The 26,509-nt window shown below is 31.7% G+C and overlaps 4 protein-coding genes across 4 annotated transcripts in view; 1 reads left to right on the top strand and 3 right to left on the bottom strand.

Annotated features, from left to right (window-relative positions):
* The window catches only part of LOC146946979 (uncharacterized), a 64,057-nt gene that overhangs the window by 21,932 nt on the left and 15,616 nt on the right, over nucleotides 1–26,509 (bottom strand). The gene's annotated exons all lie outside the window — the stretch shown is intronic.
* On the top strand, nucleotides 2,127–5,479 carry LOC146946982 (deSI-like protein At4g17486). The gene is made up of 4 exons (XM_085744737.1): nucleotides 2,127–2,401; nucleotides 4,050–4,337; nucleotides 4,914–4,988; nucleotides 5,103–5,479. The coding sequence occupies exons 1-4, from the start codon at nucleotides 2,236–2,238 to the stop codon at nucleotides 5,240–5,242; spliced, it is 669 nt and encodes a 222-aa protein (XP_085600863.1). The 5' UTR covers nucleotides 2,127–2,235; the 3' UTR covers nucleotides 5,243–5,479.
* LOC146946981 (uncharacterized) lies at nucleotides 7,225–13,362 on the bottom strand. Its single transcript, XM_085744738.1, has 10 exons — nucleotides 13,304–13,362; nucleotides 12,514–12,578; nucleotides 12,282–12,396; nucleotides 10,307–10,343; nucleotides 10,110–10,179; nucleotides 9,730–9,834; nucleotides 8,539–8,689; nucleotides 8,367–8,449; nucleotides 7,759–7,852; nucleotides 7,225–7,658 (listed from the first exon to the last, which is right to left on the bottom strand). The coding sequence occupies exons 2-10, from the start codon at nucleotides 12,536–12,538 to the stop codon at nucleotides 7,571–7,573; spliced, it is 768 nt and encodes a 255-aa protein (XP_085600864.1). The 5' UTR covers nucleotides 12,539–12,578; nucleotides 13,304–13,362; the 3' UTR covers nucleotides 7,225–7,570.
* On the bottom strand, nucleotides 21,113–22,059 carry LOC146946980 (uncharacterized). Its single transcript, XM_085744745.1, has 3 exons — nucleotides 21,741–22,059; nucleotides 21,558–21,651; nucleotides 21,113–21,321 (listed from the first exon to the last, which is right to left on the bottom strand). Exons 1-3 carry the CDS (start codon nucleotides 21,888–21,890, stop codon nucleotides 21,251–21,253), a joined length of 315 nt encoding a protein of 104 aa, XP_085600871.1. The 5' UTR covers nucleotides 21,891–22,059; the 3' UTR covers nucleotides 21,113–21,250.

Here is a 26,509-nt window from a genome sequence, read left to right as displayed (position 1 = left end):
GATTGGTATATGCCTGATAAATAGTAGTAAAATTTGTTGCTTGCTAATATTTTTTTAGGGAAGTAACAAAAACTCCTACAAATTAGGGTTAGTTTTAGCCAAACCTAAAAAAATTAGGGTTAGTATTAGGAGGGAAAAAATTAGATTAAGTTGCTGCAGACCTAATAAAATTAAATATAGCGGATAAATAGTAGTGAAATTTGTTGCTTGCTAATATATTTGAGGGAAGTAACAAAAATTCCTACAAGTTAGGGTTAGTATTAGCCAAACCTAACAAAATTAGGGTTAGTATTAGGAGGGAAAAAATTAGGTTAAATTGCTGCAGACCTAATAAAATTAATAAATAAGGATAAGGTTGCCGAAAGAAATAATATTTTGACATCAAAATTTTGCTGTCAATCAAATATGATTATTTTTTTGTTTTTATTTGTATTTATGAAAAGTATATAATTTTTTTTTTTGGGGAAAAGGTATTTAAGTTTTTTTTTTACGAAAGGAAAGGTATTTAAGTTCTATAAGATGAAAAGTAAGAGAATGATGAAGATAAATATAAATATATACGGTATCATATATAATATTCTTATTTAGATGTTTAAATAACACAATTGGCATCTTTTTCCAACTTTCTTAACAAAGTTGGCAACAGTATTTGCATTAGATATGAGGAGGGGCGCCTTGTCCTTGCAAAGACAGAATGGTTTAACGTTGATGTGGGGGAAGCAATGGGACTCTGACTGCTATGCAATTGGTTAAGGATTTACAACGGCTGGATATGGATTTTGAAATGGACTCCAAAACGGTAGTGAGTATCATTTATGGAGGAAACAATGGTGTCTCAAATTATATGGCCATTATCAATGATTGTAGACACATGTTAGCAATTGATTTAGCGAACTTAGACTTGAAGTTCATTCGAAGACAAGCAAACAATGCTACTCATAGTTTAGCTAAGGAAACACTGTCTAATCCTAGTTTCCATATTTATTCAAACATTCCATCTTGTATTTTCGACATTCTGATTAATGAAATGCAATATGTTTATTTCTGTAAAAAAAAAAACACAATTATTGTTTATGCAGATTAGGATCTGGCTTATTTCAAAATCGTTACATATGAACTTTGTTCTTCTTTCTCTAATCAACTAGGCCTATTCTTATTTGTTAAATCAATTAGAGATAATTAAGGTATGTGGTGATATTCCAAGATTTCTATAAGTGATTCTTTTAGATGACAATTTAGGGAATTTCAACTATGCTACGTTTCAATTACCCGTGACAGTAAGTCCCCGTTTTAGTTATCAGACCGTGTATAGAACTCTGGAGGATTGACGACCATTAACTCCGTATTGCTAATATGACCTTTAAGGTGATTAAGGAACAACATGACATCTGAAGGGACGCTAGATCCCACCGAACTAACCACTTAGGCGAGAAACATGTCTTTTAAAGTTACATTAGTGTATTCAAAATGGAGACCCTTAATTTTGATCAAATTGTCTTTTAATGAGAAATATATAAGGGGGATTACGCTCAACATGCATCCTATTTTTAATTGTTTTTTTTTTGGGGGGATGTGAGGAGGTTAGGAAAATTTCTTAGATTAACTGGGACACTATTTGTTCCAAAAAAGAGAACGGAGGCTTGGGGGTGCGGAGGATAAGGGAATTTAATTTGGCGTTACTTGTTAAATGGTGTTGGCGGATGAAGGTTGAAAATATGAGTTTGTGGTATAGAGTTCTAGCATCACGATACGGGGAGGTAGGAGGAATAATCGCTGAGGAGGGGCGGTTTAACTCTGTTTGGTGGAATAATTTGATTAATATTAAAAATGGGGATTAATTATTATTATTTTCCTAACCACTATTTGACCAAATAATAATCGCTGAGGAGTGGCGGTTTAACTCTGTTTGGTGGAATAATTTGATTAATATTAAAAATGGGGCTTAATTAATTTAATTATTTAATTATTATTTTCCTAAACAATTAAATTGTGTGAGCTTTAGCCGCTAGGCTATTTGACCAAATAATAATAATAATAATAATAATAATAATAATAATAATAATAATAATAATAATATATAAGGATTGATTAAAAAATCCTCTCAAACATAGATTGATAAAAATTTAATTAATTAATCCAAAATATTTTGGAGATTTGCAACGTTGCCTTTTCCTTTCCCCAATGATTTCATAGAGAGACAATGTTGTTTTGATACATTAATCTCTGTGAAATAAAATGGGGACAAAGTGCAACACAAATTCTACATCCCATTCTGAAAAAGACTATGCAAATAATAAAAGCAACAATAACACAAATGTTGTGTTGAATGTGTATGATCTCACACCTCTTAATAATTACTTTTATTGGTTTGGATTTGGAATCTTTCACTCTGGCATTCAAGGTTCGTTTCCAATAACCATCCTTCAATAATTTGATATTCGTATTGTTTAAACATTTTTCATTTTAATGTGTAATGGTTTCATCTTCATATGGATTTAATATTTTTCACATGCTGCATGATTATATACAAATTTTCTCTTTGAAATTATATAGAACACGTGAGGAAAGAGGCTAGTTGTGATTGCATTTTCTCTCTATAGATCTTACATGCTGGATATGTTTCATACGTGCAAATTGTCTTTTATAAAATAAAAATATATAAATTTGAAATCTAGAAATAACTTTCTCCTTCTGGATTGGATGATGCCATGAATTTTAAACATGATGCATTTATGGTAACCAAAATACCTCAACAGCCAAAACATATACACACATATAATATATACAAACCCAGAAACTGCCTCAACAAATATATATTGAAATTCATGTGAAGATAACAAGGGGTGTTTATTGAATTGAAATTTTCGAATACAATTTCTTGCGAAGAAAGTCGTGTGAAATTACCCAACAACGTTTATATGAGATGGCGCAGGTCTCATCTAGTTTAACCAAGGTCCTAGTTTGAATCTAGCATTGGGCATGCAAACAGCGTTAAAACTCATAGGGATGGTTTGTCGTCCATTTAGGTCTCACAAGGCTCAATAAATTAGTTGCGCGCGTGGATGATACCCGATTTATGCCGAAGAAAAGTCGTGTGAAATTTAATTTAGATGACGGTAAGATTTTAATTGCTTATAAGGTTTTAATACAAAATCCATTTCTTCTTATACGCTTGAAAACGTGGTGTCCTCTTTATATTTGGAAAGCTCCCGGTGTCTTTAGAGGAGGATAAGTGTATACATCTTGGTGCTTATTTCATTTAATATTTTATAAAAATTGTTAGTACAATATGATAAATGATCATATGCTATTGCATCAATCTTAACTCATTGAAATATATTAGTGTCTGTGATTTAAAAATTGAAAACAACATGATATGATCAAGGAGGTTAGAATAATGAATCTTCTAGTTTATTCTAGAAGAGAATCTTTTAAGCATATTCTACTAGTTTGTTTGGTAGCATTGTTATTGTGTAGTTGATGTAGTTATCTTATCATGTGTTTGCATTAACTTATATATGCATTGTATGTCTTATGATTAGGGGAACCAAAAATGAATGAAAATGGTTATTTTATTTTCTTTTAAAAAAATCAAAACCTTTTCCATCAAAATATACCCTTTACGTACCCAAGAGAACTTGGATGGGATGATAAGGGATAGTCTGAGTTCGAATCCAGACATGGACATGCAAAAGTGTTAAATCTCTTGAGGAAGAGTTTTGTCACATATTGTAGTCATACCCGGCACGCAGAGGATACTTGGTTCACGCCAAAAAAAACGTACCCTTCATGCCTCAGTTAATGCTGAGAATCCTGCTCAGCAGCCATCCAACTTGAGAAGTTTTATCCACCTAAGTAGGATTAAGAGTTCTTTTTAATAGCATATCCTTTTTTTCTTTCATTTTTTGTGTTCTTGTTTGGAAAGATTATTGATTTTTTTTTTTTTTTCAATTATTCTTATGATGTTACAATCAAGAAATTATCTCTCTTGTTTTATTGTTTTGATTCTTTTACTGATATTAATCTGGGAAATTTCTGTGTTTGAATAGTACATAATAAGGAGTATGGATTTGGAGCTCATGACTTCCCATCAAGTGGAGTATTTGAAGTGGAGCCAAGGAAGTGCCCTGGATTTGTATACAGAACATCTGTCAATATGGGCCAAGTAAACATCCATCCTTCCGAGTTTCGGACATTTATTGAGAACATGGCTAGTGAATATCATGGAGATACCTATCACCTTATATCTAAGAACTGCAATCATTTCACTGATGATATCGCGGGTCGGTTGACAGGAAAACGAGCCCCTGGTTGGGTGAATCGACTTGCTAGGTTAGGTATGTTAGAACATGAAATTTGGTAAAACATCTTATGTTTCATGCTTCCATTGAATCTCCGCTACTCATTTATTTTTATAGTTTGTAGTCGAAGTCATTAAGAGGAAATCGAATGGTGAAGATTTTCACTGGACTCGCTAAAGTGAAAATCCTACGGGGGACGATCTCAACCCCTAATGTTTTTACACCATATTTCCCTTCTGAATCAACTTGTCTGTGCCTAAACATTTATGGTTTTTGAAGTTCAATTTCATGATTAGATAAATATATCATATAATTAAAGCTTCACTAGCAATATTATAGTCTATCATTTCCAACAAATTTAAAAAAAAAAAAATTTGTCAATTGCATTTACTATGTTTAAATCATGTTACCTTATCTGAAAATACCACTTTATAGTAGAAACATTCATCTGCAGTATCTTTACAGGAAGAAGATAACTTGGGTGACAAATTTAAATCATTGCATCACTTTCTTTGTTCAATATACTTTTCATGCCATATCCTCAATAGTCCTTTATATTTACATATACTTGTGTTTATATTCCTAAGTGAAGCCTTTTGGTCAAAATCTCAGGTTCTTTATGCAGCTGTCTACTTCCTGATAGTATTCAAGTAACCACTGTTAAACAGCTACCTGAATACCATTCAGGTGTGTAGTGTACAATCTTTTTCCGACTTTTTCGGCCTATAATGTTTATACTTGTTCATTCTGATTTTTCCATCTCAAATTCTCAATATCATATGTCTTGGTCAATGTTTGCAGAAGATGAAGTTACCGATTCTCTTTCAACTGCCACGCCTTGTGAATCAATGGAATTAGATGATGAACAAGCGAAACGCCTTCTATCATCTCTTGATAGCACAGAAGATGTTTCTTTTGTTAAAGGGACTCAAGTAAAATGATTTCACATTTTTTTTTTATAGCTTTCTGCTCTCCTTGTTTCATTTGTTAATTAATGGGTTTTTGTGTGCTAGGGCATTTGCACTGATTTTTGTGTATTAACGGTTGTAAATGAGGTTAGTGTAATGGGTTTCATCCAGGATTTATTTTTTATTTTTTGGAGGGATTGTTGGAGCTCATAAAACATGTGTATGACATCTAAGTTTGCAAAATGTCTGAGATATTAAAGATTATTTTAAGAGTGTATTTTTTGTTATTTTCTTTGATGGATATATATGGAAAACTTCAAATTGAAATAATGATGACTAGGTAAGATTGCTATATTCCTGATCCAAAGTGAAGTAATCATTCTCTTATATTTGATCCTTCAACATAGAAATATAGTAAATAGTAATTTCTAAACTTCTTTCAATTCATCAAGTTAGTCTCTGTGAACCACTCTTGCGTGTCTTTGTAAGTCCAAAACGTAAACTTCATGAAATTTCACGACTAACCAATTCGCAAGAAATTGCATTACTGTTGAATATTTACTCACTTCTCAAACAAATATTTTAGAGAGGTTAGTGATATTGATAGCGAAGAATTCTATCCTGAGCCTATTGCGAACGAATTGTGAGCATTAGATATTGAGATTAGTGGAATACAAGGATGGTTGGAAGTGAAATTGAAGAGTTGCTACAGTAACCATATGTGTATCGTTAACTTTTCGTGAATTATTTGGTAAGACAAGAATCCGTTGTCTTTAGTGAAAACAAAATATGTCGTTTGTGAGGGTAGTCATTAGTCAATTGCAACAACTTTTCATGCTCTTGTGTGTAGGGATGTGCATAGGTTAGATATTGTCGGATTCAGATAAAAAATTGTCCACCCAAAGATAACCGATGAACAAAGATTATCACCTACATTCATTAGCTTCGACTACAATTAGGGCTGGTGGGGGGTTGGCGGGTGGGTTTGTCTAGTTGTTGTGTACCTCAACACAGTCTGCGGCAGATATTCTCATTCCTTCCTCTCACCGCATCTCAGTCGACCACCTTTTCATGTTTTTGGTCACTTTCCCTGTCATTGATAAAATTCTGCATCATATCAAGCTTTCCTCATCTCTTTGGGCAATGTGGTTCCTCCATACCGACATTCAGTATTTCACATGGAATCATCATCAATTTGATTGGTTCCCGAAGTACAATTTTCAAGCTGATTGTGATCATGATTATGGTCTTAGCTAACATCAGTAGCTTCCTAAATTGAAACCGTTTGGAGGGATTTGAGCCTAAGCTTCAGCGTAGCTGGAAAATGATTCAGTGCTAAGGTGAATATGCAGGGAAGAATTGAAAGACTTTTAGCAATGGATATATGTTTCGACATTTTACAGTAGCTCACATTGAAACCGGTGGAGCACCATGTATCGAACACTGTTATTGCGTTGAAAATGAAAAACTGGATGTAATTGTGAGCAACAAGTGGTATGTTTCTTTGTTTGAGATTTCCTTTGAAAGAAAAGAGGATTACGTGACAGAGCAAGATTTCTGCGACAGTCTCACCTTCAGCTTTCAATAAGATCTTAACCATTATTGTGTCTAGGTACAAGATCTCTCTACTGATGACACTGAATAGGTTGATGCTTGTTTTTATCACTTTGAGAGCAAGGTTATCGTAGGTGGGTAGGGAAATCATGTGCATATTGAACTTAAGAGAGTTTCTTTCCCCACCCTCTACACCTAGTTTGAATTCTGAAAACCGGAATAATGTAGGGTATTGAAGGGTGTTTTTAACATGTTTTTACAACATTCGAATTTAATAGCTGGGACCAACTGTAAAAACATCTGTATTTACAGCTATTATATAATTCAAATGTTTCAAATAGATAGTGCAACCAGAAAAATGATTCAAATAGAAATGTTGAATAATCACAGGCATTAATCGCAAGCAGAGATCATATTATTGTAACCAACCAACAGAGATATCAAAAGGAGACAAACATATGTTTTGGAGAACTAAACGGTATCGGTTTTCTTTTGTACTTTATGATGTAAATCAGATGTTAGAAGTTTACCATCCAATCTCCATCTAACAATCATGATTTACGGACTGTATACTGTAACATTTTGTGACAGCAGACAATCTGGATCTGTCAAAATAACATGTTTATTTGGAAAGTAGAAATAGGACTATTAAATACTGTTCTCCATTAAATACTTCTCATATTTGTTTTCCTAACCAATACCCCCAATGTACTCGCCCACAAATATGCGACTAATATTAAATAATAATAGGAAAAAGGATGAAAGAATTCTTTTTTCACATTTTGGTTCCTTTCTTGCTAAAGCTAACTAGGCAGCATTGCCCTCAAGGCCCAATTTTGATGTTAGCCAAGCACAAACATCGTCCGTTTCTTCTGGAATTGTGTAGTGGCCAAGCCTATAATGTGTAAGAACCAAACCAAAAATTAATATGAAGCAAGTGGTAATGATTCTATAGAAACTAGAATAAAATTTATTTATAATTTTTCGGCTATTACCCATTATAAGCTTTGAAAGTTACATCTTGAAATCCATTAGAAGTCAAGCACTTCGATGATTTCTCACCAAACTTGTAGGGAACCACATCATCACCTGAAATAATATATTTGTAAATGTCATTCCACCATTTACATTAAATCACCTATGTTTCATGGCAGCAAAAATCAAGACTAATCTCTATTAATATAACAGTTTATAGAATGTAATTGTGGCTAATGCATTCATAAGTATGCAAAAATAAGTTCTACAAACTAGATAAAAAAAAATATTATTTGAACATCAATTTCGGACAAAAAATTGACATTTTAAATGGTTAACACAAATGAAGTATTAGATTTGATTAATAGATATATAAGCTGTACAACTTATTAACCGTCTACTGAACTTTATTAGCCACAAGCTAAACGTGATTAATCTTGATTTTCAAGTGTTCATCTCTACATGTTGTTGGAACACTTGAAGTTTTGATTAATAATGTTCAGATTTGTGCTTAATTGAGCCCAGTTAATGGTTAATGAGTTATCCAATCTTGATATCTCACTTACCACATATGTTTAATTAAGTTCAGTTTAATTAAAGTATATTTTTTTAATTTCATAGATTTTACCTTTTCCATGACACATCAAAATGGGAAAGGACTGAGCACGCCTCGTGGCTTCATCTACCCCTTGTAACTTGTTACTCAAGGTCCTAGACAACAATAGAAATATAAATATTTCATAGTACAAAAAGTGATTTTTTTTCACAACATGATGCGCTGAAGTAAAATATGGACATACTTTGAACATGGAAGCCAGCCACTTAAACCAACAGCTGCACTTATGTTGGCTGGATAAGCATTGCCATTCCCATACTTCCCGGAAGTAAAGCAGGATGCAGAGTAAAGGGCAGTAGCAGCTCCCATGCTAAACCCTCCAACACCAAGCTTAACTGCCACACACATATCAGAATTGAAATTAATATAACATCTAATAAATAAAATATCATGCGACAGAAAAAAAAAAAAAAAAAAAATATTGCCTTCCAACATCATCTGAAATTGAGGATTTACCTATGATGCATAGGTACAAGTACGGTACCCAATAATGGTATGGGTACGAAATACGGAAAATTTTAAAAATTGAACGTATGGGTATGGGTACAACCGTTGTTGTAAAAACCTATGTTTAGGAAAAAAAAAAAACTCAATTATAATAGTATAAAACTATTCATATTTTAACCACGTGTTTAACCACACATCTATCATCATGCTTCAAAAATTTGTTTATCTTGTCCAGCGAATCCACTATTTTCATCAAAAGCAAAAGGGAGATAATTGAAATGCATTAAAAAATCAAAATAATTTCTGCTTTTTTTTTTCACCGCCTGCACGTGTACGGATCGGTACGTATGGTGCAAGTACTATGCCAGTACCCGGTACGGGTACTTCACCATTTTAGGAGTACCCATGCTTAAGAGGGATTCACACTTTCATCCGAAGCATAAGTATAGCAAAATTTTGAGAAATTTAGCTATAAACAAAAGTTAATCCTTAGACTAATACAAAAAGAACATTTAAACACATTGACATACATAACTAAAAGGTTAGACAGGTATCCGTGGTAAATACCCGAGATAAGTTATTTGGGCAATTTTCACTTTTATGCAAATTCGAAATTTAACATGTGTCACAATAACCAGCATATTTTCTGTGTTTGTTTACAATCATTAAAATATGTTTTATGATAAACTAGCATCAACATAAGAAAAATGCTAGGAGCACACTCTATATCTAACACTCTCTCCAATTGGGTGAAACTCGTGTGGGTCTCACCACTTTATTTGGGACCCATTTCCAAAGTATGGTACCCACATGGATTTCACCCAATAAGAGAGTGAGTGTTAGAGTGTTAGAAAGAGTGTTCATAGCACTCCACAAATACGAATTACGTCAGAAGCATTAACAGATAAAATTCAGGTAAGAAACCTACTGTCTGTGGGTTCTGTAGACAACAAATTGGCAACATGTGCAGCTGAAGCATCCAAACCTTCTAGATCATCGGGAGCTTCTTCAGAAAGCTCTGCCACATCAAACCCTAAAAGACATAGAGTCGCAGTTAAGAAATTTATCAAGACCAATTTAAGGTTATTTTAAGATTTAAACTCGAATCACCTCGTTCATTGAATGCATTTTGATACTCCAAGCATTACTAAATATGGAAATTATTCAAAATTCTACTAATCAATATGACACAGTAATTGTGCATATTCTGTATCGCACCTCATACACCTAATTTATTATATGAAAACATTAAACACTAAAAGTTGAAGACAATAATCAGAGGATAGCCTACAAAACAATCAAACATACAAGCAGTAGATGGAAAGCCACCAAATAAAGACATTGGCCGAGTTGGAGCAGTTGGACATATCCATTTAATCTGCATCACACAAATCAACGGTATAGTTTTTCTTATTAGTATAGAAACCATCTTATTGATTCTAAAGATAAATAATTTGGCAATAATCATGTATGTCTTCCTCCAACAATCAAAGTCGTGTCCTTACATTTGGAAGAGGAAGAGTCTCTAAAAGCTGCGACCAACTGCAAAAAAAGAGAGTTAAATCAGGGTTCTGACTTCTGATTTATAACCACAACATTAAAACCACCGTAAAGCATCAAATTGGCATTCCTGTTATCCGTTTGAAGTTTTACGTATCTCTTTTAATGGATTGTTGCATTTGATTAGAAACAGCAGGAGAAGCATCAAGTGGAACATTTCACTGTTTTCAAATATATGTCATGTGCAGCTCACATGATGTTTTGAATGTTATAAATTATAATTAGAGAAAAGGCATAAAAAACATAAACTTCCTTGTAAGCAATAGTCACTATCATCGACATGCAAAAAGAAACCGCTATTGCAGTGTTTAGCGGAGTCACGACAGGATATCGACTTTGGGAATCAAACTAGTTCTCGGAGTAATGGACCACCATGGAGGAAATCTGAAAATTCCGAATTTTGAAGCCACTAGGGAACCGGTTGCATTGCAACTATCATGGAGCAATTTATTTCATATCACCTTTTGAGGAAAAGGTGATGCTTTTGTGAGGAAGTATTGTTAGACCTCTTATTAGTATCGTTATTATGAGATTCGGCTGTAGTTATTGTGTATTAGGAAGCAGCTATATACTAGGTTGCAGTTATGTACTGGCAACCCCACCATGTGAGCTTCATTTATATCCATCAACATTGGCTCTACCTCAAATTTAGGCAGGTAAGACTATTTGATATGAGTTAAAGAGAAATAGTGATGGGTCCCCGTGAGCTTAACTCAGTTGGTAGGGACATTGCATAATATATGCAGGGGCCGGGGTTCGAACCCCGGACACCCCACTTATTCACCTTAAAAAGGTGAATTTCTAGCCATTAGGCTATTTGACCAAAAAATATAAAAAGAGATAGTGATGGTACTATTGATTGAAAAGATAAGTGCAATATAACAAAAGAAAGCCCCTGTAGGCTGTAATCCCATAGCTAAGCTCCCTGAAGTAAAGATAACTATGTCTTCTCAAACCTCTAAGGTCCTAACCAAAAATTGCAGAACTATTTCATTTTTACATGCCCTCTTTTTACAACTAAGTTGCTTTCTCCGAACTAACTGCTATATTATCAATTTCTCTCTAACTTCCCTAGTTAGCATAATTATTTGGGCTTAGTCCCAAAGTCAGTGTCCTATCACAAGTCAAAAAGTTCATCGCAAGTTGACAACAGGAAAATAAGATAGAGAAATATAACACCAGCAGCATGAGGAAAAGGCCAGCTCCTCCTCGAAACCTGATTAACCTACTGTAAACCAGAGAGAAATCATCTCATACCCCTCCTAGCATGAATCATGCATCCTCTCCCACACTCTCACCTGGTCACTTGTCATTTTTCTTTATAATCCAACTCCCTCTTCAAACCAAATCCTCTCGTGCAAACTTTTTTCTTCTTTTATAAACGCATGTCTCTATCTTACAGCCCATTATCCTTCTCTTTCCCTCTTTTCCCTATCCTAAGACACGCTTGTAAAATGGGACTATCAAAGCATATACTGAACACTCATATTATAAAGAAAAGAGCACACAAGATGTTCTATTGCATGGACAACTAACAAATGTACTATCGAAGACCCAACAAAACACATTCTTATTGTAAAAGGGAAGGGTTTTTCAGAAGATAAATCAGACAGATATGAAAGCCTGTTTGGTTTCTGTCTTGAAACTATCTCTTCCATTTTGGCCCCACAAATCAAATAAATACATTATAAGCAATTATTCAAAAGGGGCTTCATCACAACAATACGAGTAACAGCTCCTTTCACCAGTAAGTTATGAGGTGGAGAAAATGTAAAATAATAAAAATTAAAGCCTAAAAATAATAAATTGTTCATTTCATAACTACCAACGTGAATAATTATAAATTAAAGCCCGAAAACTAATAGAAGAATTTTCAGTCATACAAATTTGGAAAAAACAAAATAGGTAATGTCATATCACCTGGAGCCATTATCACCGAGGCCGTGCAACCAAACTATAGTTGCTTGGTGTTTACCTTTAGGCCTGACTACATAGGTTCTTCCAAACTCATATGCTGTTGCAGCAGATCTACCACCTGATAAAAACAACAGTCATCCACCGTAAGAGATCCCAAATAATAACACGAGAACTCCGAAGTTACACCCGAAAATTACACGCATAATCAAAATGGTGATTGCTGAGAAAAACTTACCAACTGATGATGCAGCAAAGCTCATTTTAGCCTCTAAAGAATACACCTATTGAGCAGTCTTAAAGCTGCAATGAACAATCATTGACAATTAGTAATAGTCAATATCTATTTTCAATAAGAGCAATGTTATTTGAACATCAATTTGATTGAAAACCACATTGACAACCATGATTTTACAAAGAAAGTTATGTATTTACACGAAAACCAAAGCAGTAGAGAGAGAAAGTAAAAATATAATGTGAGTATGAAAGAGAAAGTTGTCACAAAAGTTGTTAGAAAATAGTTGTACAAATATCATTTCTCTTTCAATAAAGTGGGTCAAACCATATGACATGTCAGTGGTAGGAGCTTAACTTTATAACCTCAATGGATATAATTCAAATCCTAACATGGACATTGGACACTGACACCGATAATAATTTGAGAAAATGACATAAGTCAGTATAATCATAGGTGTTGGTGTCGGAGTTGGACACTAACGCTTTTTCCAACTCAGGACACACCTAATCCGAGGAGAGTCTGTCCTCCATAGTTCAAATCTCATCTATACAGTTCTAAAATAGTTATTAGTGTCACCAATACCATACATTCCAAGAAAAGAAAAAACAAAATATAACATGGCATAGATAAATCTGAATAACGAAACAGTGAAGAGAAAAATAGATAAAAGTAAATAATGAATCCACAATTTAGAAATCAATAACCCCAATTCATAATTGAAAATGAAAAGGAAAGAGAAAAAAAGCATGAGATTGTAAGGATTGATGAGATTTCAGTTTCGACTTTCTACCTTAATGGCCGGCAGTGTTGAGACTCCGAAGCTCCGCGCGTTGTCTTCTTAACTTTCTTACTCGTTTTTCTCTTAACATTTGGTAATTATAGAAAACTAGCTTGGAAACCCGTGCCAAGCACGGGCTAGAATTACGACTATTTTTTTATATAAAATCTAATTAAATAGCAAATTCATTATTTTATACACAATATATTAATAAAACGCATCGTTATCGTATTTTCGATTGCATGTTATATACAAATATCAATGCGTATGTAGTTATTTGGATTTTCGTATCGATAAACAGGAATGATTTAACGGATGTAACGTCGAAATATTAGTATTTAATGTCGGAATATTTTACACGGATGACTAAAAGTAATCACGGAGACATCATGAGTCTTGTTTTTTTTTTTTTGGCTATTATGCATATAACTGGGGGTGTTGGAGTCTCGAGGCCTACCACTGCATATACATTTTCTACCAAATGCCCTTATATACAGTTTCTTTCAAATTCCATAATTTCTATAGCGGATACCCTTATATATACAATGTTAATATCGTGCATACACTTGATTCATCTTAACATCCAACACGAATTTGTAATTATTCAATCGTGTAACAAATAAGTATAACAAACAACGACAAAGACACCAACTATCTATCACTTTTTTTAACTAAGCATATTATAAAATAACTCATCAACAAAAACACAACAAAAAATGCTTGAAAAAGGGACTACAAAATTCTCATGTGCATGCACATAAACATAGGCACTCCAAAGAACAAAGAAAAAAAAAGACAGATATATAGCTGATTGTATAAAAAAATGAAGCAGAACATATAGCTGATAATATGGTCACTGGAAGAGTACGGCTTACATTAGGAAAAATGAGAAAGATCAGAAGGATACTGACATTATAAATAAAATTAAACTGAGTATGAGAATATTGGAGTTGCTCTATCAGATAATAGAAAAACTGAAGTCTCAGTAGATAAACACATTAATGTATCAGGCAGTGTTAAGTACGTTGTTGAAAAGAAGGTATTGCACCTATTGCAATTGGTCAATGATATTTCAATGCCATAGAAATTCCATTAACGTGAGCCTGTGTACATCTAAATGATATCACGTCACCTGAAGCACAAAACCAACACCTGAAGGTACATGAGACCAAAAATATTATCAAAAAAGGATCAAAAATATTACTCCATATAACATATTAGTCCCTATAACAAATCGATCACTCAACATGTTCTTTGCACAACAATAAATGTCATTGGATTTTATACAATGAAATAAGAAGTGTGATCTCAATTGTTAGTTGCAGAATTGTAGCTTATCTACATGACCAATCCATTAATCTTTATTTACGCAACTATTAGAATGGTTGCAAGTAGCAACAACCAATTCATATCCAAATAACACACACACACACACACACACACACACACACAACGAAGTTCAAAATAGAAAAAAAAATCATACCCACCTGCGTCATCAGGAACGACCGGTTAAACGTTCCGAAAAACATCACGGTACACAACATTAGTGGTCTCAGTACACACACGATTTTCTTCATCCAGTATAAGCATTTTCAATCCCTTTTTGGAAGTGACTCTCGACACAGCGACGTATAACTGTCCATGAGTAAAAACCGATTCGGAAAGATAGATTCCAACATGAGACAATGACTGACCCTGACTTTTATTTATTGTCATTGCAAAGCACAAAGCCAACTGGATCTGTCTCGTAGTAAATTTGAAAGGCAGTTTAGGATCACTCGGAACTAAGTTCATTCTTGGAATAATTACTTTTTCACCAGCATTTTTTTCGGTAATAACAGTTGCACCGATAAAGTTCTTCCAAAGATTGTCTACGATCAACCTAGTCCCATTGCACAACCCAGTTGCTTGGTCAATGTTCCTCATCAACATAACTGGACATCCAACTTTAAATCTCAACTTGTTGTTTGGAATATCGGAAAACTTGATATTGTTTAAGAATTCGGTGGTAAACCATTCGCTTTGTACCTCATTATTCTCGTCTGATTTGCAAACCAAATCAAAACTGATATATTCCTTTTCGTCTCTTGGAACCAATGATAGGATGAATTTTTTTACGTGTTCAACTGCGTCCAGTGTAGGACCAAGTATCCCCCACTTTTGGAAAAAATCCGAGATCTTCATGTTTTGCAAAAAATCCGGATAAACAAAATCAACCAGAGAACGCAACGGATCAGAGGAATCTTTTATCAACAACTCATCAGGAATGAGTACGTTAATTTCTGCACTCTCGTTGGCGGATCCTATTCAATTTCCAATTGAAAGCATCCAATCGACAAACTTTCTTATCTCATCTTGCTCGGCACGAACGGTTGAACCACTTAAACACATATTTGTTGTAAGTGTGAGAACCTTACAGTGACTCCACAACTTTGATGAGTTGATGGATGAAGCAAGTATATCTTGTCTGCATCCTTTTCTTATCACTGGCAAAATTTGTCTGAAATCACCGCCCAACACCACAGAAACACCCCCAAATGGTTATATCGACCATCATAAGACATTATATCGCGCATGGTTTGGTCAAATGCCTCAAAACAATAACGATGTATTATCGGTGCCTCATCCCATATTATTAATTTTGAACATAGCAGCTTTGTTGCTCTCTTTATCAAATCCACAACTTGACGCTTTGTACCTCATTATTCTCATCTGATTTGCAAACCGAATCAGAACTGATATATTCCTTTTCGTCTCCTGAAACCAATGAAAGAAGGAATTTGTTTACGTGCTCAACTACGTCCAGTGTGGGAGAGAAAGTATCCCTCACTCTTGGAAAAAATCCAAGATCTTCATGTTTAACAAAAAATTCGGATATACAAAAAAAAAAAATCAAGGGACTGAAAAAAAAATCTTAATATTTATGGGAAACATTTACTTAATTAATCATTTTTACCGTAAAACTTTGTTTTTGGATGTCATTCACTTTCATTCTATTTTTGTATTCAAACTCTTTTTTCAAATTCATTTGCATATGATCTATGATGGGGTGTGACAATGGAAAATGTACATGTGTCATGATGAATTTACAAAATACATGTTTATTAGAAATTTTAAAATGGTACAACGTTTTTTTAATTAAGTATATTTTTTTTTGTAATAATTACCCAAAAATCTTCAACTCTTTCAACAAAACCACATAATTACTGATAATTCAATCTATTTTTTATAATCTCATGAACAAAACACACACTATATATTTTTCACCTTAATGTTTCTCCCATGTTCAATTTTTTACTTCTTCATATTTGTTTTATTTTTCTATCTAGTTTCCTTTCTCTATTCTCATGGATGAAAGGAATATAAACATCCCTTCATGAAATCACCACCAATCAATCTTTTTGAACATTTGTACCTAATTTTGACCTTATTTGACTACATTACATAATTATGGACGCAGATAGTTACATTATTGATTAAGATATGTTATTGTGTCAAATTTGAGTTAACGTTATACATTGGATGGGAGAGTAGATTTTGAACAACATATAAATGAGATGACCGAAATACATAATGTCTTAAGGTTTTATGTAAAGATGTGGTGTCAATCTCACCTGTATGGTTGTTACTGACGTAATACGATCATCCAACCCGGTGAAGACTCACCCAAAAATCCCAACATTTTGATAATTTATTTTGCTAGTTTTCAGTTGTCAATTGTTTATTTATTTATCTTAAACTTTAGTTATTGGATGTCATTCTCTTTCATGCTATATTTTTTTTGTTATTCAACCTCAACTACTTCAAACTCCTTCACTTTTATTCTTTGGTAAAATTTGACAACGGAAGAAAACGCATATGTGTTTTGTTAATTTGACAAAAATAAATACTTATTAGAACCAACTCCTAAATGTTGGTTAAATATGTGTGTTGGTTAAATATTTACTAAAAAATGTCCAACTCCTGAATCGAACCAGTAAAATTATCGACAATTCACTCTATTCCTTATACGCTCCCATAAAAGCACACACTCCTTTTTTTCCTTATCATTTCTCTCATGTTCAAATTATTTTTTTATTGTCTTTCCTTTTCTAATTTATTTCGTAGCTTCTCATGAAAGAAAGGAACATAAAACTCCCTCCATTAAATCACCACCAACTCACCATTTTTACCATGATATGTCTTCATCTAATTTTATTTGGCTTTGTTACCAAATCACAGATGTGGAGAGTCTCACACTTAAAGAGAGAGATGTTAACATGTCTTATATGAGTTAAAGTTTTAGATTGGATGCAAGAGAATATAGTGACAAACATATAAGTGAGATGACTCATAAATCCAATGCCTTTAGGATTTGGATGAAGATGTGATGTTAATATCATTTGAGTAGTTGCTCTTAGTCTAATGTGTTTATCCAACCCAGTTTACACTCCTGCGAAAGTCCTAACGTTATGATGAAATGTTTTCTTCTATTTTGGATTTCATTTTCTTAATTCATTATATTTATCATGAAAGAAAGGGATAAAAACTCTTTGTATAAAGCCACCATCAACCCACCTTTTTAGCATGGTGTGCATCCGTCTAACTTTATTTTATTATGTCTCTATATCCCAGTCGCAAAGAGTCTCAAACTTAAAGGAGAGATGTCAACGTGTCAAGTGTGAGTTAAAGTTTTATATTGGATGCTAGAGTGGATGTTACGTATAAGTTAGATGACCAATATACCTGATGACTTAAGGTTTTGGTTCATTTTGTGGTGTCATTTTTTCAACTCCTTTAAAAAATCCATAAAATTACCAACAACTTTTGGACAATATGTTTGACCGAGAAATCCCAATTAGCATGAACAATTAAACCAACAAACTCTTTTAGTAAAAAATCAAGATGATAGATGGTTTGGATATAAGGGATATTTCATTTGTCATTATTAATTTGAAATAAAAATTCATTTTCTTGTTCAATGCGATTTTCCAACTTAAGAGTTTAATCTAGTAGTAGAAGGACAAACTTTGAATTTCGAGATTTTGAGTTTCGAACTCAGCTTGTATCCTTTGAGAAAAGTAAACATAAATATATTTATAAGTGCTCTTTTGTCTCTAAGACTATCCACAATGGTGAGTGTTTCACCTATTTAGCACCATAATAAATAAACACTCCCGTTTTGAAGCAAATAAATAAGGTGCTTGCAAAGAAGGGTGGCTATAGAAGCACCCTATCTCTCTTCACTTTTGTGAGGGACCCCAAAATAAATTTTATAAAATAAATTGTTGAAAATTTGTAAAATTGAAATTTACAAATCACTGAGTTGTTGCTAAAATTTAATTTTGGATATCATTCAATTCTCCTTTTAAATTTTGATTGTTATTATCATTTCTTTTCATAAAAAAGTTCCTTTAGAATATGTCAAAGAGACTTTAGGCCTTAGGGTGTGTTTATTTTAAGGTTTATAATATGATTCCTAGGAACATGAGATTAGAAATATGCAACATTCCCATGTTTGTTTCAAGTTTTGAAAATTTGTTCCCTTGAATATTATATTATGAGGAATGTTATTTACATGTTTTCTTCTATTGTTATTCTCATGCTTAAAGGATGTGAATATAAAATTCCCATGGTAATAAAACTCAACTTGCCATAAATTCTCACTACCATTAACATTTATTTCCATTTTTATTTTTTTAATTAATTAATTTATAAAATATTCCAGGAAATCTAAATTTTTACCAAACAAATGGGTAGGAATGTCGTTTCAAGGAATGTAATTTTTTGCCTTGAAACAAACACATCATTAATTTTTCATAAAGTAAATTGAGGCATTTCAAAGACTACTATCATAATCTACAATTTTAAAAAAAAAAAATGTTTTTTTATTATAAAAAAATTTAGGTGAGTTAGGCTCTGGAGGATACATCAAGATCAAGATATGTCTCATGACTCAATGAGCACTTACAAAGTTACTCCCGATCAAAGAGATCCTCACGCTAATAGTGTGGATTGAATCCACGCCCTTGAGGTTGAATCAACTTGTTATTAGCCGAATTAACCTTGATTAGGAATGCTATTATTAGTATTAATAGCAAAAATAGTGATTCAAAACATGATATCATAAAATGGTATCATTTGTCCTCGTGAGCTTAGCTCAGTTGCAATTGGTATGAACAATGCATAAAATATGTAAGGTCTGGGGTTCGAACCCCGACCACCACCAAAAAAAATATAATGGTATCATTTAAATAACATTTTTTTCATCTGACATAATAAATGAGACATTTAATAGAATCATTTTAATTTAAATGGTCACATTAATGACTCTTAATTTATTTTATCATGATTATACTTAATAACAGAAAAAAAAAATCACAAAAAAAAGAAAAATATTAAATTATTCAAATTGAAGTATTCGAAATTTAATAATTTTTTTTTTTGAAAATTTAGCGATAATTTTTTTAGGTACATGAAATATTCCTTTTTAAAGAATGGATGTGAAACAATAATAAAAAACTTAAATTTTTTTTAGTTTATTAAAAAAATAAAATATTCAATAGGTTTTTTCTAAGTAACCTCAATTATTTAAATTTCGACAGCACATCATTTTTTTTTGCAATATAATTTAATATTTTTTATTTAATTTAATTAAGGGTTACAATTAAGGATCTTATTTAAAGATCGTTTTATTATTTTTTTGACCTATTAAACAACAAAGTCTAATATTTATAGAATCAACCCAATTGAAATGACACATAAAATTTAATTATTTTACATTATAAAAATATAAAATTTCAAAATTTAATGACAATTTATTTTTTGGAAAATTTGTCAAAAACTTTTTTGTAAATTAAATATTCTCTTAAAAGAATTGAATATAAAACATTAATAGAAAAGGTTAAAAGATTAAATAATTCACTTTTTTTTATACGGATAGAAACCTGAACTATTGGAATTTTAAATGTCTTTGATTTATTTGTTATAATATACTTCAATATTTGTTTGTTTCCATATTTTTTTGGTTTAGTTGTTTCCTTTAATTAGGGGCTAAAACTAACACTATCATTTTTTTCTTTATCCGTCTGATCCATCGATCAAGGCCTTTTCATTCTAAATAATTACATGACACATTTTAACCTTTACAAAATCATTTTAATTTAAATGACATTAATTACTTTTAAGTTTCTCTGTCATTATTATCCTTAATAAAAAGAAAAAAACTAATATTTGAGAATTATATTAATTATACAAATACTTGAAACTTTCGTGTTAGCATAATTCATTTTGCCTTGTTAAAAATACCAAATACGTGAAATTTAGAAAGACAAAAAAAAAAAGACATGACATTGATACAAAAGATTTAAAAAATACAATTTTTGATTGAAATGGTGCATGAAATTGCTTACAAATGGAAGCTATTTATAATAAACGGTATATATTTATTTAATAGTAACTATCTCATTGACAAATTAAAGTAGAAAAAGTCATATATTGATTGTCAAATAAATAAGATAAAATGACACTTAAAGGATTGTGTTTTATCCGGTCAAAAGAAATAAAATAGAAACCATGATTAATGCTCAATGGCTGATTGAAGATTTTGATACATTCATTATATCGAAGAAATTATGATAAGTGAAAAACAGTCATTGTAAAACATGATGATGTTAAGATGTCTTCTTATTAGAAATGGTTTGTCCAACTTAGATGATGTGAACCAATTGTATGCAACTTTTACGGTGACGTTTAACATGTCCGGAGATGTGCTTAAAAGCATCAATTAAGATTCATCAAATAAGATTTCATGTGTAATATACCCATTGTGCAAGACAAATATTCATAAAATAAATATAGATAAAGGCTAAATCAATTTATTGAGATTAGCTTTTCGACATAACAATTCATTAAAAATTAACCTAACGTATCTAAACTCTAACATCTTGATTCTATATCAAATACAAAACATTGCCTTGACTAAAAATTATATTGTTGATGCTGAACATCTTGAAGTTGTAGAACGTAGACACATGCTCTCCAATGGAACCCTGAGAAAGTAGCATTAGCAATAAACAATTAGATACAAATAAAAAATAAAATCAACCTCATAGTCTACAACCAAGTGATTAAACTAATATGCTTTTAAAACACATAAAATACTTGTTTTTACAACAAAAAAAAATTATGGGGGGAAGAGACACATGAAAATAATGAAAAACAAAGTGTCGGTATATAGAGAGAGAAAAATCATTGAATAATCAAGATCCAAGATTTGCAGCCACACCAAAACCACTCATAGAGTAGACCTTTCCCTCTTGCAGGTCCTTCTCAAATTTGTAGATCAGAGTTCTTCGTACAGTGGCGTGAATCTTGTTTCCCTGAAAACGCAAGGAATAAAACAATCAATATATAATCAGTAACACAAAACAAAACATTAATAATAAAAAAAGCAACGTAATATGCTCACAGATGCATCCATGAGAACCATGTCGAGAGAAAACGGATGAGCATCCCGATTGACATCACGAACAAACCAAGCACGGACAATTCGTACAACTATGGTCCAAGAATCCTTCACCGGACTGATCTCAGATATTATATCTGATCTTGGAGCCATTTGAATATACCTTTTTTTCTAGGTTGAGAGGGAAGAGAAGTAGACAGATGATTTAACAGAAGAAAACATTGGTATAAATAGGCTAATTGCACAAATAAAATATTAATGGAAGCAATGTGAAAATAAAAAATAAGATCAAATAGTTGCAACGATTGGTTTAAAAGAATGACATTGACACATGTCAATGTAATATTGGACGAATATTTACAAATGAAATGAATTAATTTTAATAATTCTATTTTGTGACAGAGGTTTTTTTTTTTTTTTAGAGAAAAAAGCACTATATGCATAAAATAGTATAGAGAATAAGGATTATATCAGTTCTATCGATTTAAAAACAGCTACACAAAAGGCAAAAATATTTTAATCCTTAATCTTCCATAATCTTCTTGCACGGGAAATGTTCTAGTGAAATATTCATGCCCATTAACATCATCAAATTAGGAAATCCGCAGGAAATAACAATAATCCTTCATTATTTCCGTAATAGGAAAAAATTAAGGAAATACGAAAAAATTGATACTATATGCATAACATACTCCTATAAAATTCTGTTAAGGAAATAACAATAATCCTCTTTTTTCAAATAGAGATAACTTTTGATTGAAATCATGTGCATTAAATACTCTTATAAAATAGAGATAACATTTTAGGATAATTCATCAAATTATGATTGTTGTTTCTATTATAAACTTTTTCATATTTATTGTGTACATAAAAGAAAACATTGGTGAATTAAACAACAATTTAAAATTCTGACTTTTTGCACAACATTTTCGGTTACCATACTTGGATTCCAATTTTGTTTGTTTTTTTCCTATTATAAACTCCATCATACCTTGTGTGTGCATGAGAAAAATCATTAAATGAACCTTTTCACTAATAGGATGCCAAGTGTACTTTTAAAAAAAAATAGTGCAAATATATATAATAGAGATTCAAGCATCCTCATTTGTGTATTAATCATTCCGTATATCATGAGATTTGCACCGTGTTGATGTTATTAATCATTCCTTATATCATGAAATTTGCACTGTGTTGATGTTAGTCAATCCACCGTGTTTTTTTTTTTTTTTGGTAGTGCCACCGTTTTAGGATCTATTTTAACCGACATTTATCTTAATAATTGTGCTGATGGTTTTTTGTCAAAAAAACAATAAATACATGGTTGTTATATGAAAGATTACTTTTTTAATTTATTTGTTGAGGGAATTAGTAGATTAGTGCTACACAATTAGTGCTACACACGTTGTTGTTTTTTCTTATTTAAAGGATTGATTAACATTTCGCACACCGATAATGATAGTCTCACTGTTATTTGTTTTGATTTTTCTCTCCATCGGAATTGTGTAATGGATTATTAGTATTTGGTTTCCTTCAAAAAAAAATTAGTATTTGGTTTAAAAATAAGTACCAAAACTTATGGTTAAATGTTGCAATTGAAATATTTGACCGGTCGATAAAGGTAATAGTTTTTTTTTAACAAATCGGCTGATGTTTTTTTCGACAAAAAAACAATCCTGGAAATTATTGATATTATATTGAAAAATAATAAGCATCATCAATGTCATGTATGTCATGTATTGTAAAAAAAATAAGCCTTAATAACTCCATCATATCTTGTGTGTACATGAGCAATGAGCAATGAGCAATAACATTAAATGAAACTTTCAACAATAGGATGCCACGTGTACTATTGAAAAAAAATAGTGCAAATATATATAATAGAGATTATTATTATTTTAGAATACCTGTCTTATTTTGATAATGTGTATTATTTACATAATTTAATTTGATTATATTTTTTAACTAATTTATAAATGCAAATATTATAATATAAATTGTTGTTTGATTTGTTTTGATGAGCATTTTCAAAATATCAAATTTTAATAATTTTTAATTATGGTCTTTCAAAAAATAATTAAATATATTAATGATCAAAGTTTTGTCTTGACATATATAAAGTGGTTGACGGTGACATATATTTTGAAACGGGGAGAGAATATTGTAATATTTTCTTATGAAAACTAAAATAAAATATATTTTCAAATCAAGCAAGTCAATGCACAAGTTGTGCCAGAAATGACTTAATAAAAGTTATAATGTAATATTACTAGTGTGTTGCCCGTGCGACGCACGGGTGGAATTACAGTCGGTTTCAGACGGTTGGATGGATTTACAGGCTGACACAACCGCGTATGTGGATTTACAGTTGGACACAAAGGACTGGATCGATTTACAGTCGACGACATATTACAGGACAGGTGAACTTACAGTCGAGCAACGCGTAGGTGGAATTAAGCATGGCAATGGGGCGGGGTGGGGACGGGTTTTGCCTTCCCCATCCCATCCCCTACTCCGATATACTTACATATTACCTTACTCATACCCAACAGGGATGAAAAATTGAATCTCATCCCCGTCCTCAATGGGTTCGGGTATTCCCGCCCCATCCTCGTCCTCGCAGTGAATCAATTTTTTTTAATAAAAAAAGAGTTTTTTAAACTTTTAAGCTTCAATTGTAATGTTATAATGCATTATCCAATAATTTGCGCTCATTTTAACATTTCCTTACCTAATAATTCGGTTGCTCCTTTAACTTCAATGAAAGTTCTTATATTATTACAAGGGTTAATATGTCTTTACCCCCTGTAATATAGGCGAGTTCCGGTTTTCCCCCCTGTAAAAAAGATTCTTTCGATTCCAACCCTGTAATATAAAGATTCCGTCGAAAACCCCCCTGAGCACATTTGAGACCCCCCAGCTGATGACGTGGCGTGACGTGGCGCGCTGAGTCACCCTTTTCTGCTGACGTGGCGTGCTGACTGTATAATTATTTTTATTTTTTATTTTTTTATAGGGTACACGTGGCATTTGTCATTTTTTTATGTCTTTACCCCCCTGTAATTTAGGTGAGTTCTAGTTTTCCCCCCGTAAAAATTTTTAAAATAAAAAATAAAATCTGGAAAATTTAAAAAAATAATTATATTTTAAAAATGCTGGAAAATTATTAAAAATTGAAAATACTGCAAAAAATACAAAAAAATTAAAAATTTGGAAAAAAAAATTCGCATGACATGTGTGTATATACATACCACATCATTAAATCATTTTAATAATAAAACTTAGAAACTGAAAATCTTTTAAAAATAACAAAAAATCAGATTATTTTTTAAGAAAAATAAAAGATTGATTTTTTTTAAATTTTAAAAATAACAAAAAATCAGATTATTTTTTTCAAAAAATAAAATAAAAAAGCAGAAAAGACATTTAGATTTTTATCAAAATTTAAAAAATTGGAAAAAATTTCGGATTTTTTTTGAAATTTAGAAGATATTTAAAAATACTGAAATTTAGTTTTCAAAATAAAAAGTTTAGATTTTTTTGCGAAATAAAAAAACTGGAAAATATTTAAAATTTTAAAAATCTGGATATATATTTTTTAAAAATCCAATTACAATATGAAAATTAAATTTTAAAAATCATATAATCTGAAGAAAAAAAAAATTGATTTTAGTTTAATTAAAAATTTAGGAAAAAAATCTAAGAAGCTTGAATTACATAGGAATATTTTTGTAAAAAGAATTATTAATGCGTGTAAAATTTTAAAAATTACACTCAGGTTCATCGAGCTCGAAAGAGCTTTATGCTTGCTGCTTGAGCAGGGAGTTGTTGACAGTTGGGTTTGTTATTGTGTTGGCAGTCAATCCATTCGCTAAAATTAAATCCTAAATGTTTTTGACAAATGTTCACTGTTCATATTTTTTTTTTTGTAATCTGGTTTCGTCCCCGTACGTGCGTTCGCTGGGTTATGCTCATGATTAGTGAATTTTTGTTTGGATATTTTAGGACTGTTTTGCTTGGTCTGATTTATAACGATGTATGCCCATTTTGGGTTTTACTTGGGTTAGGTTTTATGTCCCCCGAGTCTCTGTATCTCTCTCTTTTTTTAATGTATTTTTCTTTTTGCTTAAAAATAAATTTTAAAAAGCGTCTAATTTAAGAGACATTAAAATTTAAAAAGTGAGTACCTCAAGTTGCTCTTCCAATGTCTTTTGAACTTCGCAAAAAAATCTAAACTTTTTTATTTTGAAAATTAAATTCCAGTATTTTTAAATATCTTCTAAATTTAAAAAAAAAATCCGAACTTTTTGATAATTTTGAAAATTTCGAAAAAAATCTATTTTTTCATTTTTATTAATTTTTTAAATTTTTTTGGAATTTTTTCATTATTTTCAATTTTTATTAATTTTCCAGAATTTTTTTTAAAAAATAATTATTTTTTTAAATTTTCCAGATTTTATTTTTTATTTTTTAAATTTTTACAGGGGGGAAAAACTGGAACTCGCCTAATTTACAGGGGGGTAAAGACATAAAAAAATGACAAATGCCACGTGTACCCTATAAAAAAAATAAAAAATAAAATTAATTATACAGTCAGCACGCCACGTCAGCAGAAAAGGGTGACTCAGCGCGCCACGTCACGCCACGTCATCAGCTGGGGGGTCTCAAATGTGCTCAGGGGTGTTTTCGACGGAATCTTTATATTACAGGGTTGAAATCGAAAGAATCTTTTTTACAGGGGGGAAAACCGGAACTCGCCTATATTACAGGGTGGT

This window comes from Medicago sativa, chromosome 2 (assembly GCF_051527215.1).
Source record: "Medicago sativa cultivar Bolivia chromosome 2, Bolivia_mono, whole genome shotgun sequence".
Classification (NCBI taxonomy): domain Eukaryota; kingdom Viridiplantae; phylum Streptophyta; class Magnoliopsida; order Fabales; family Fabaceae; genus Medicago; species Medicago sativa.
This window is presented reverse-complemented; position numbering and strand designations above follow the sequence as displayed.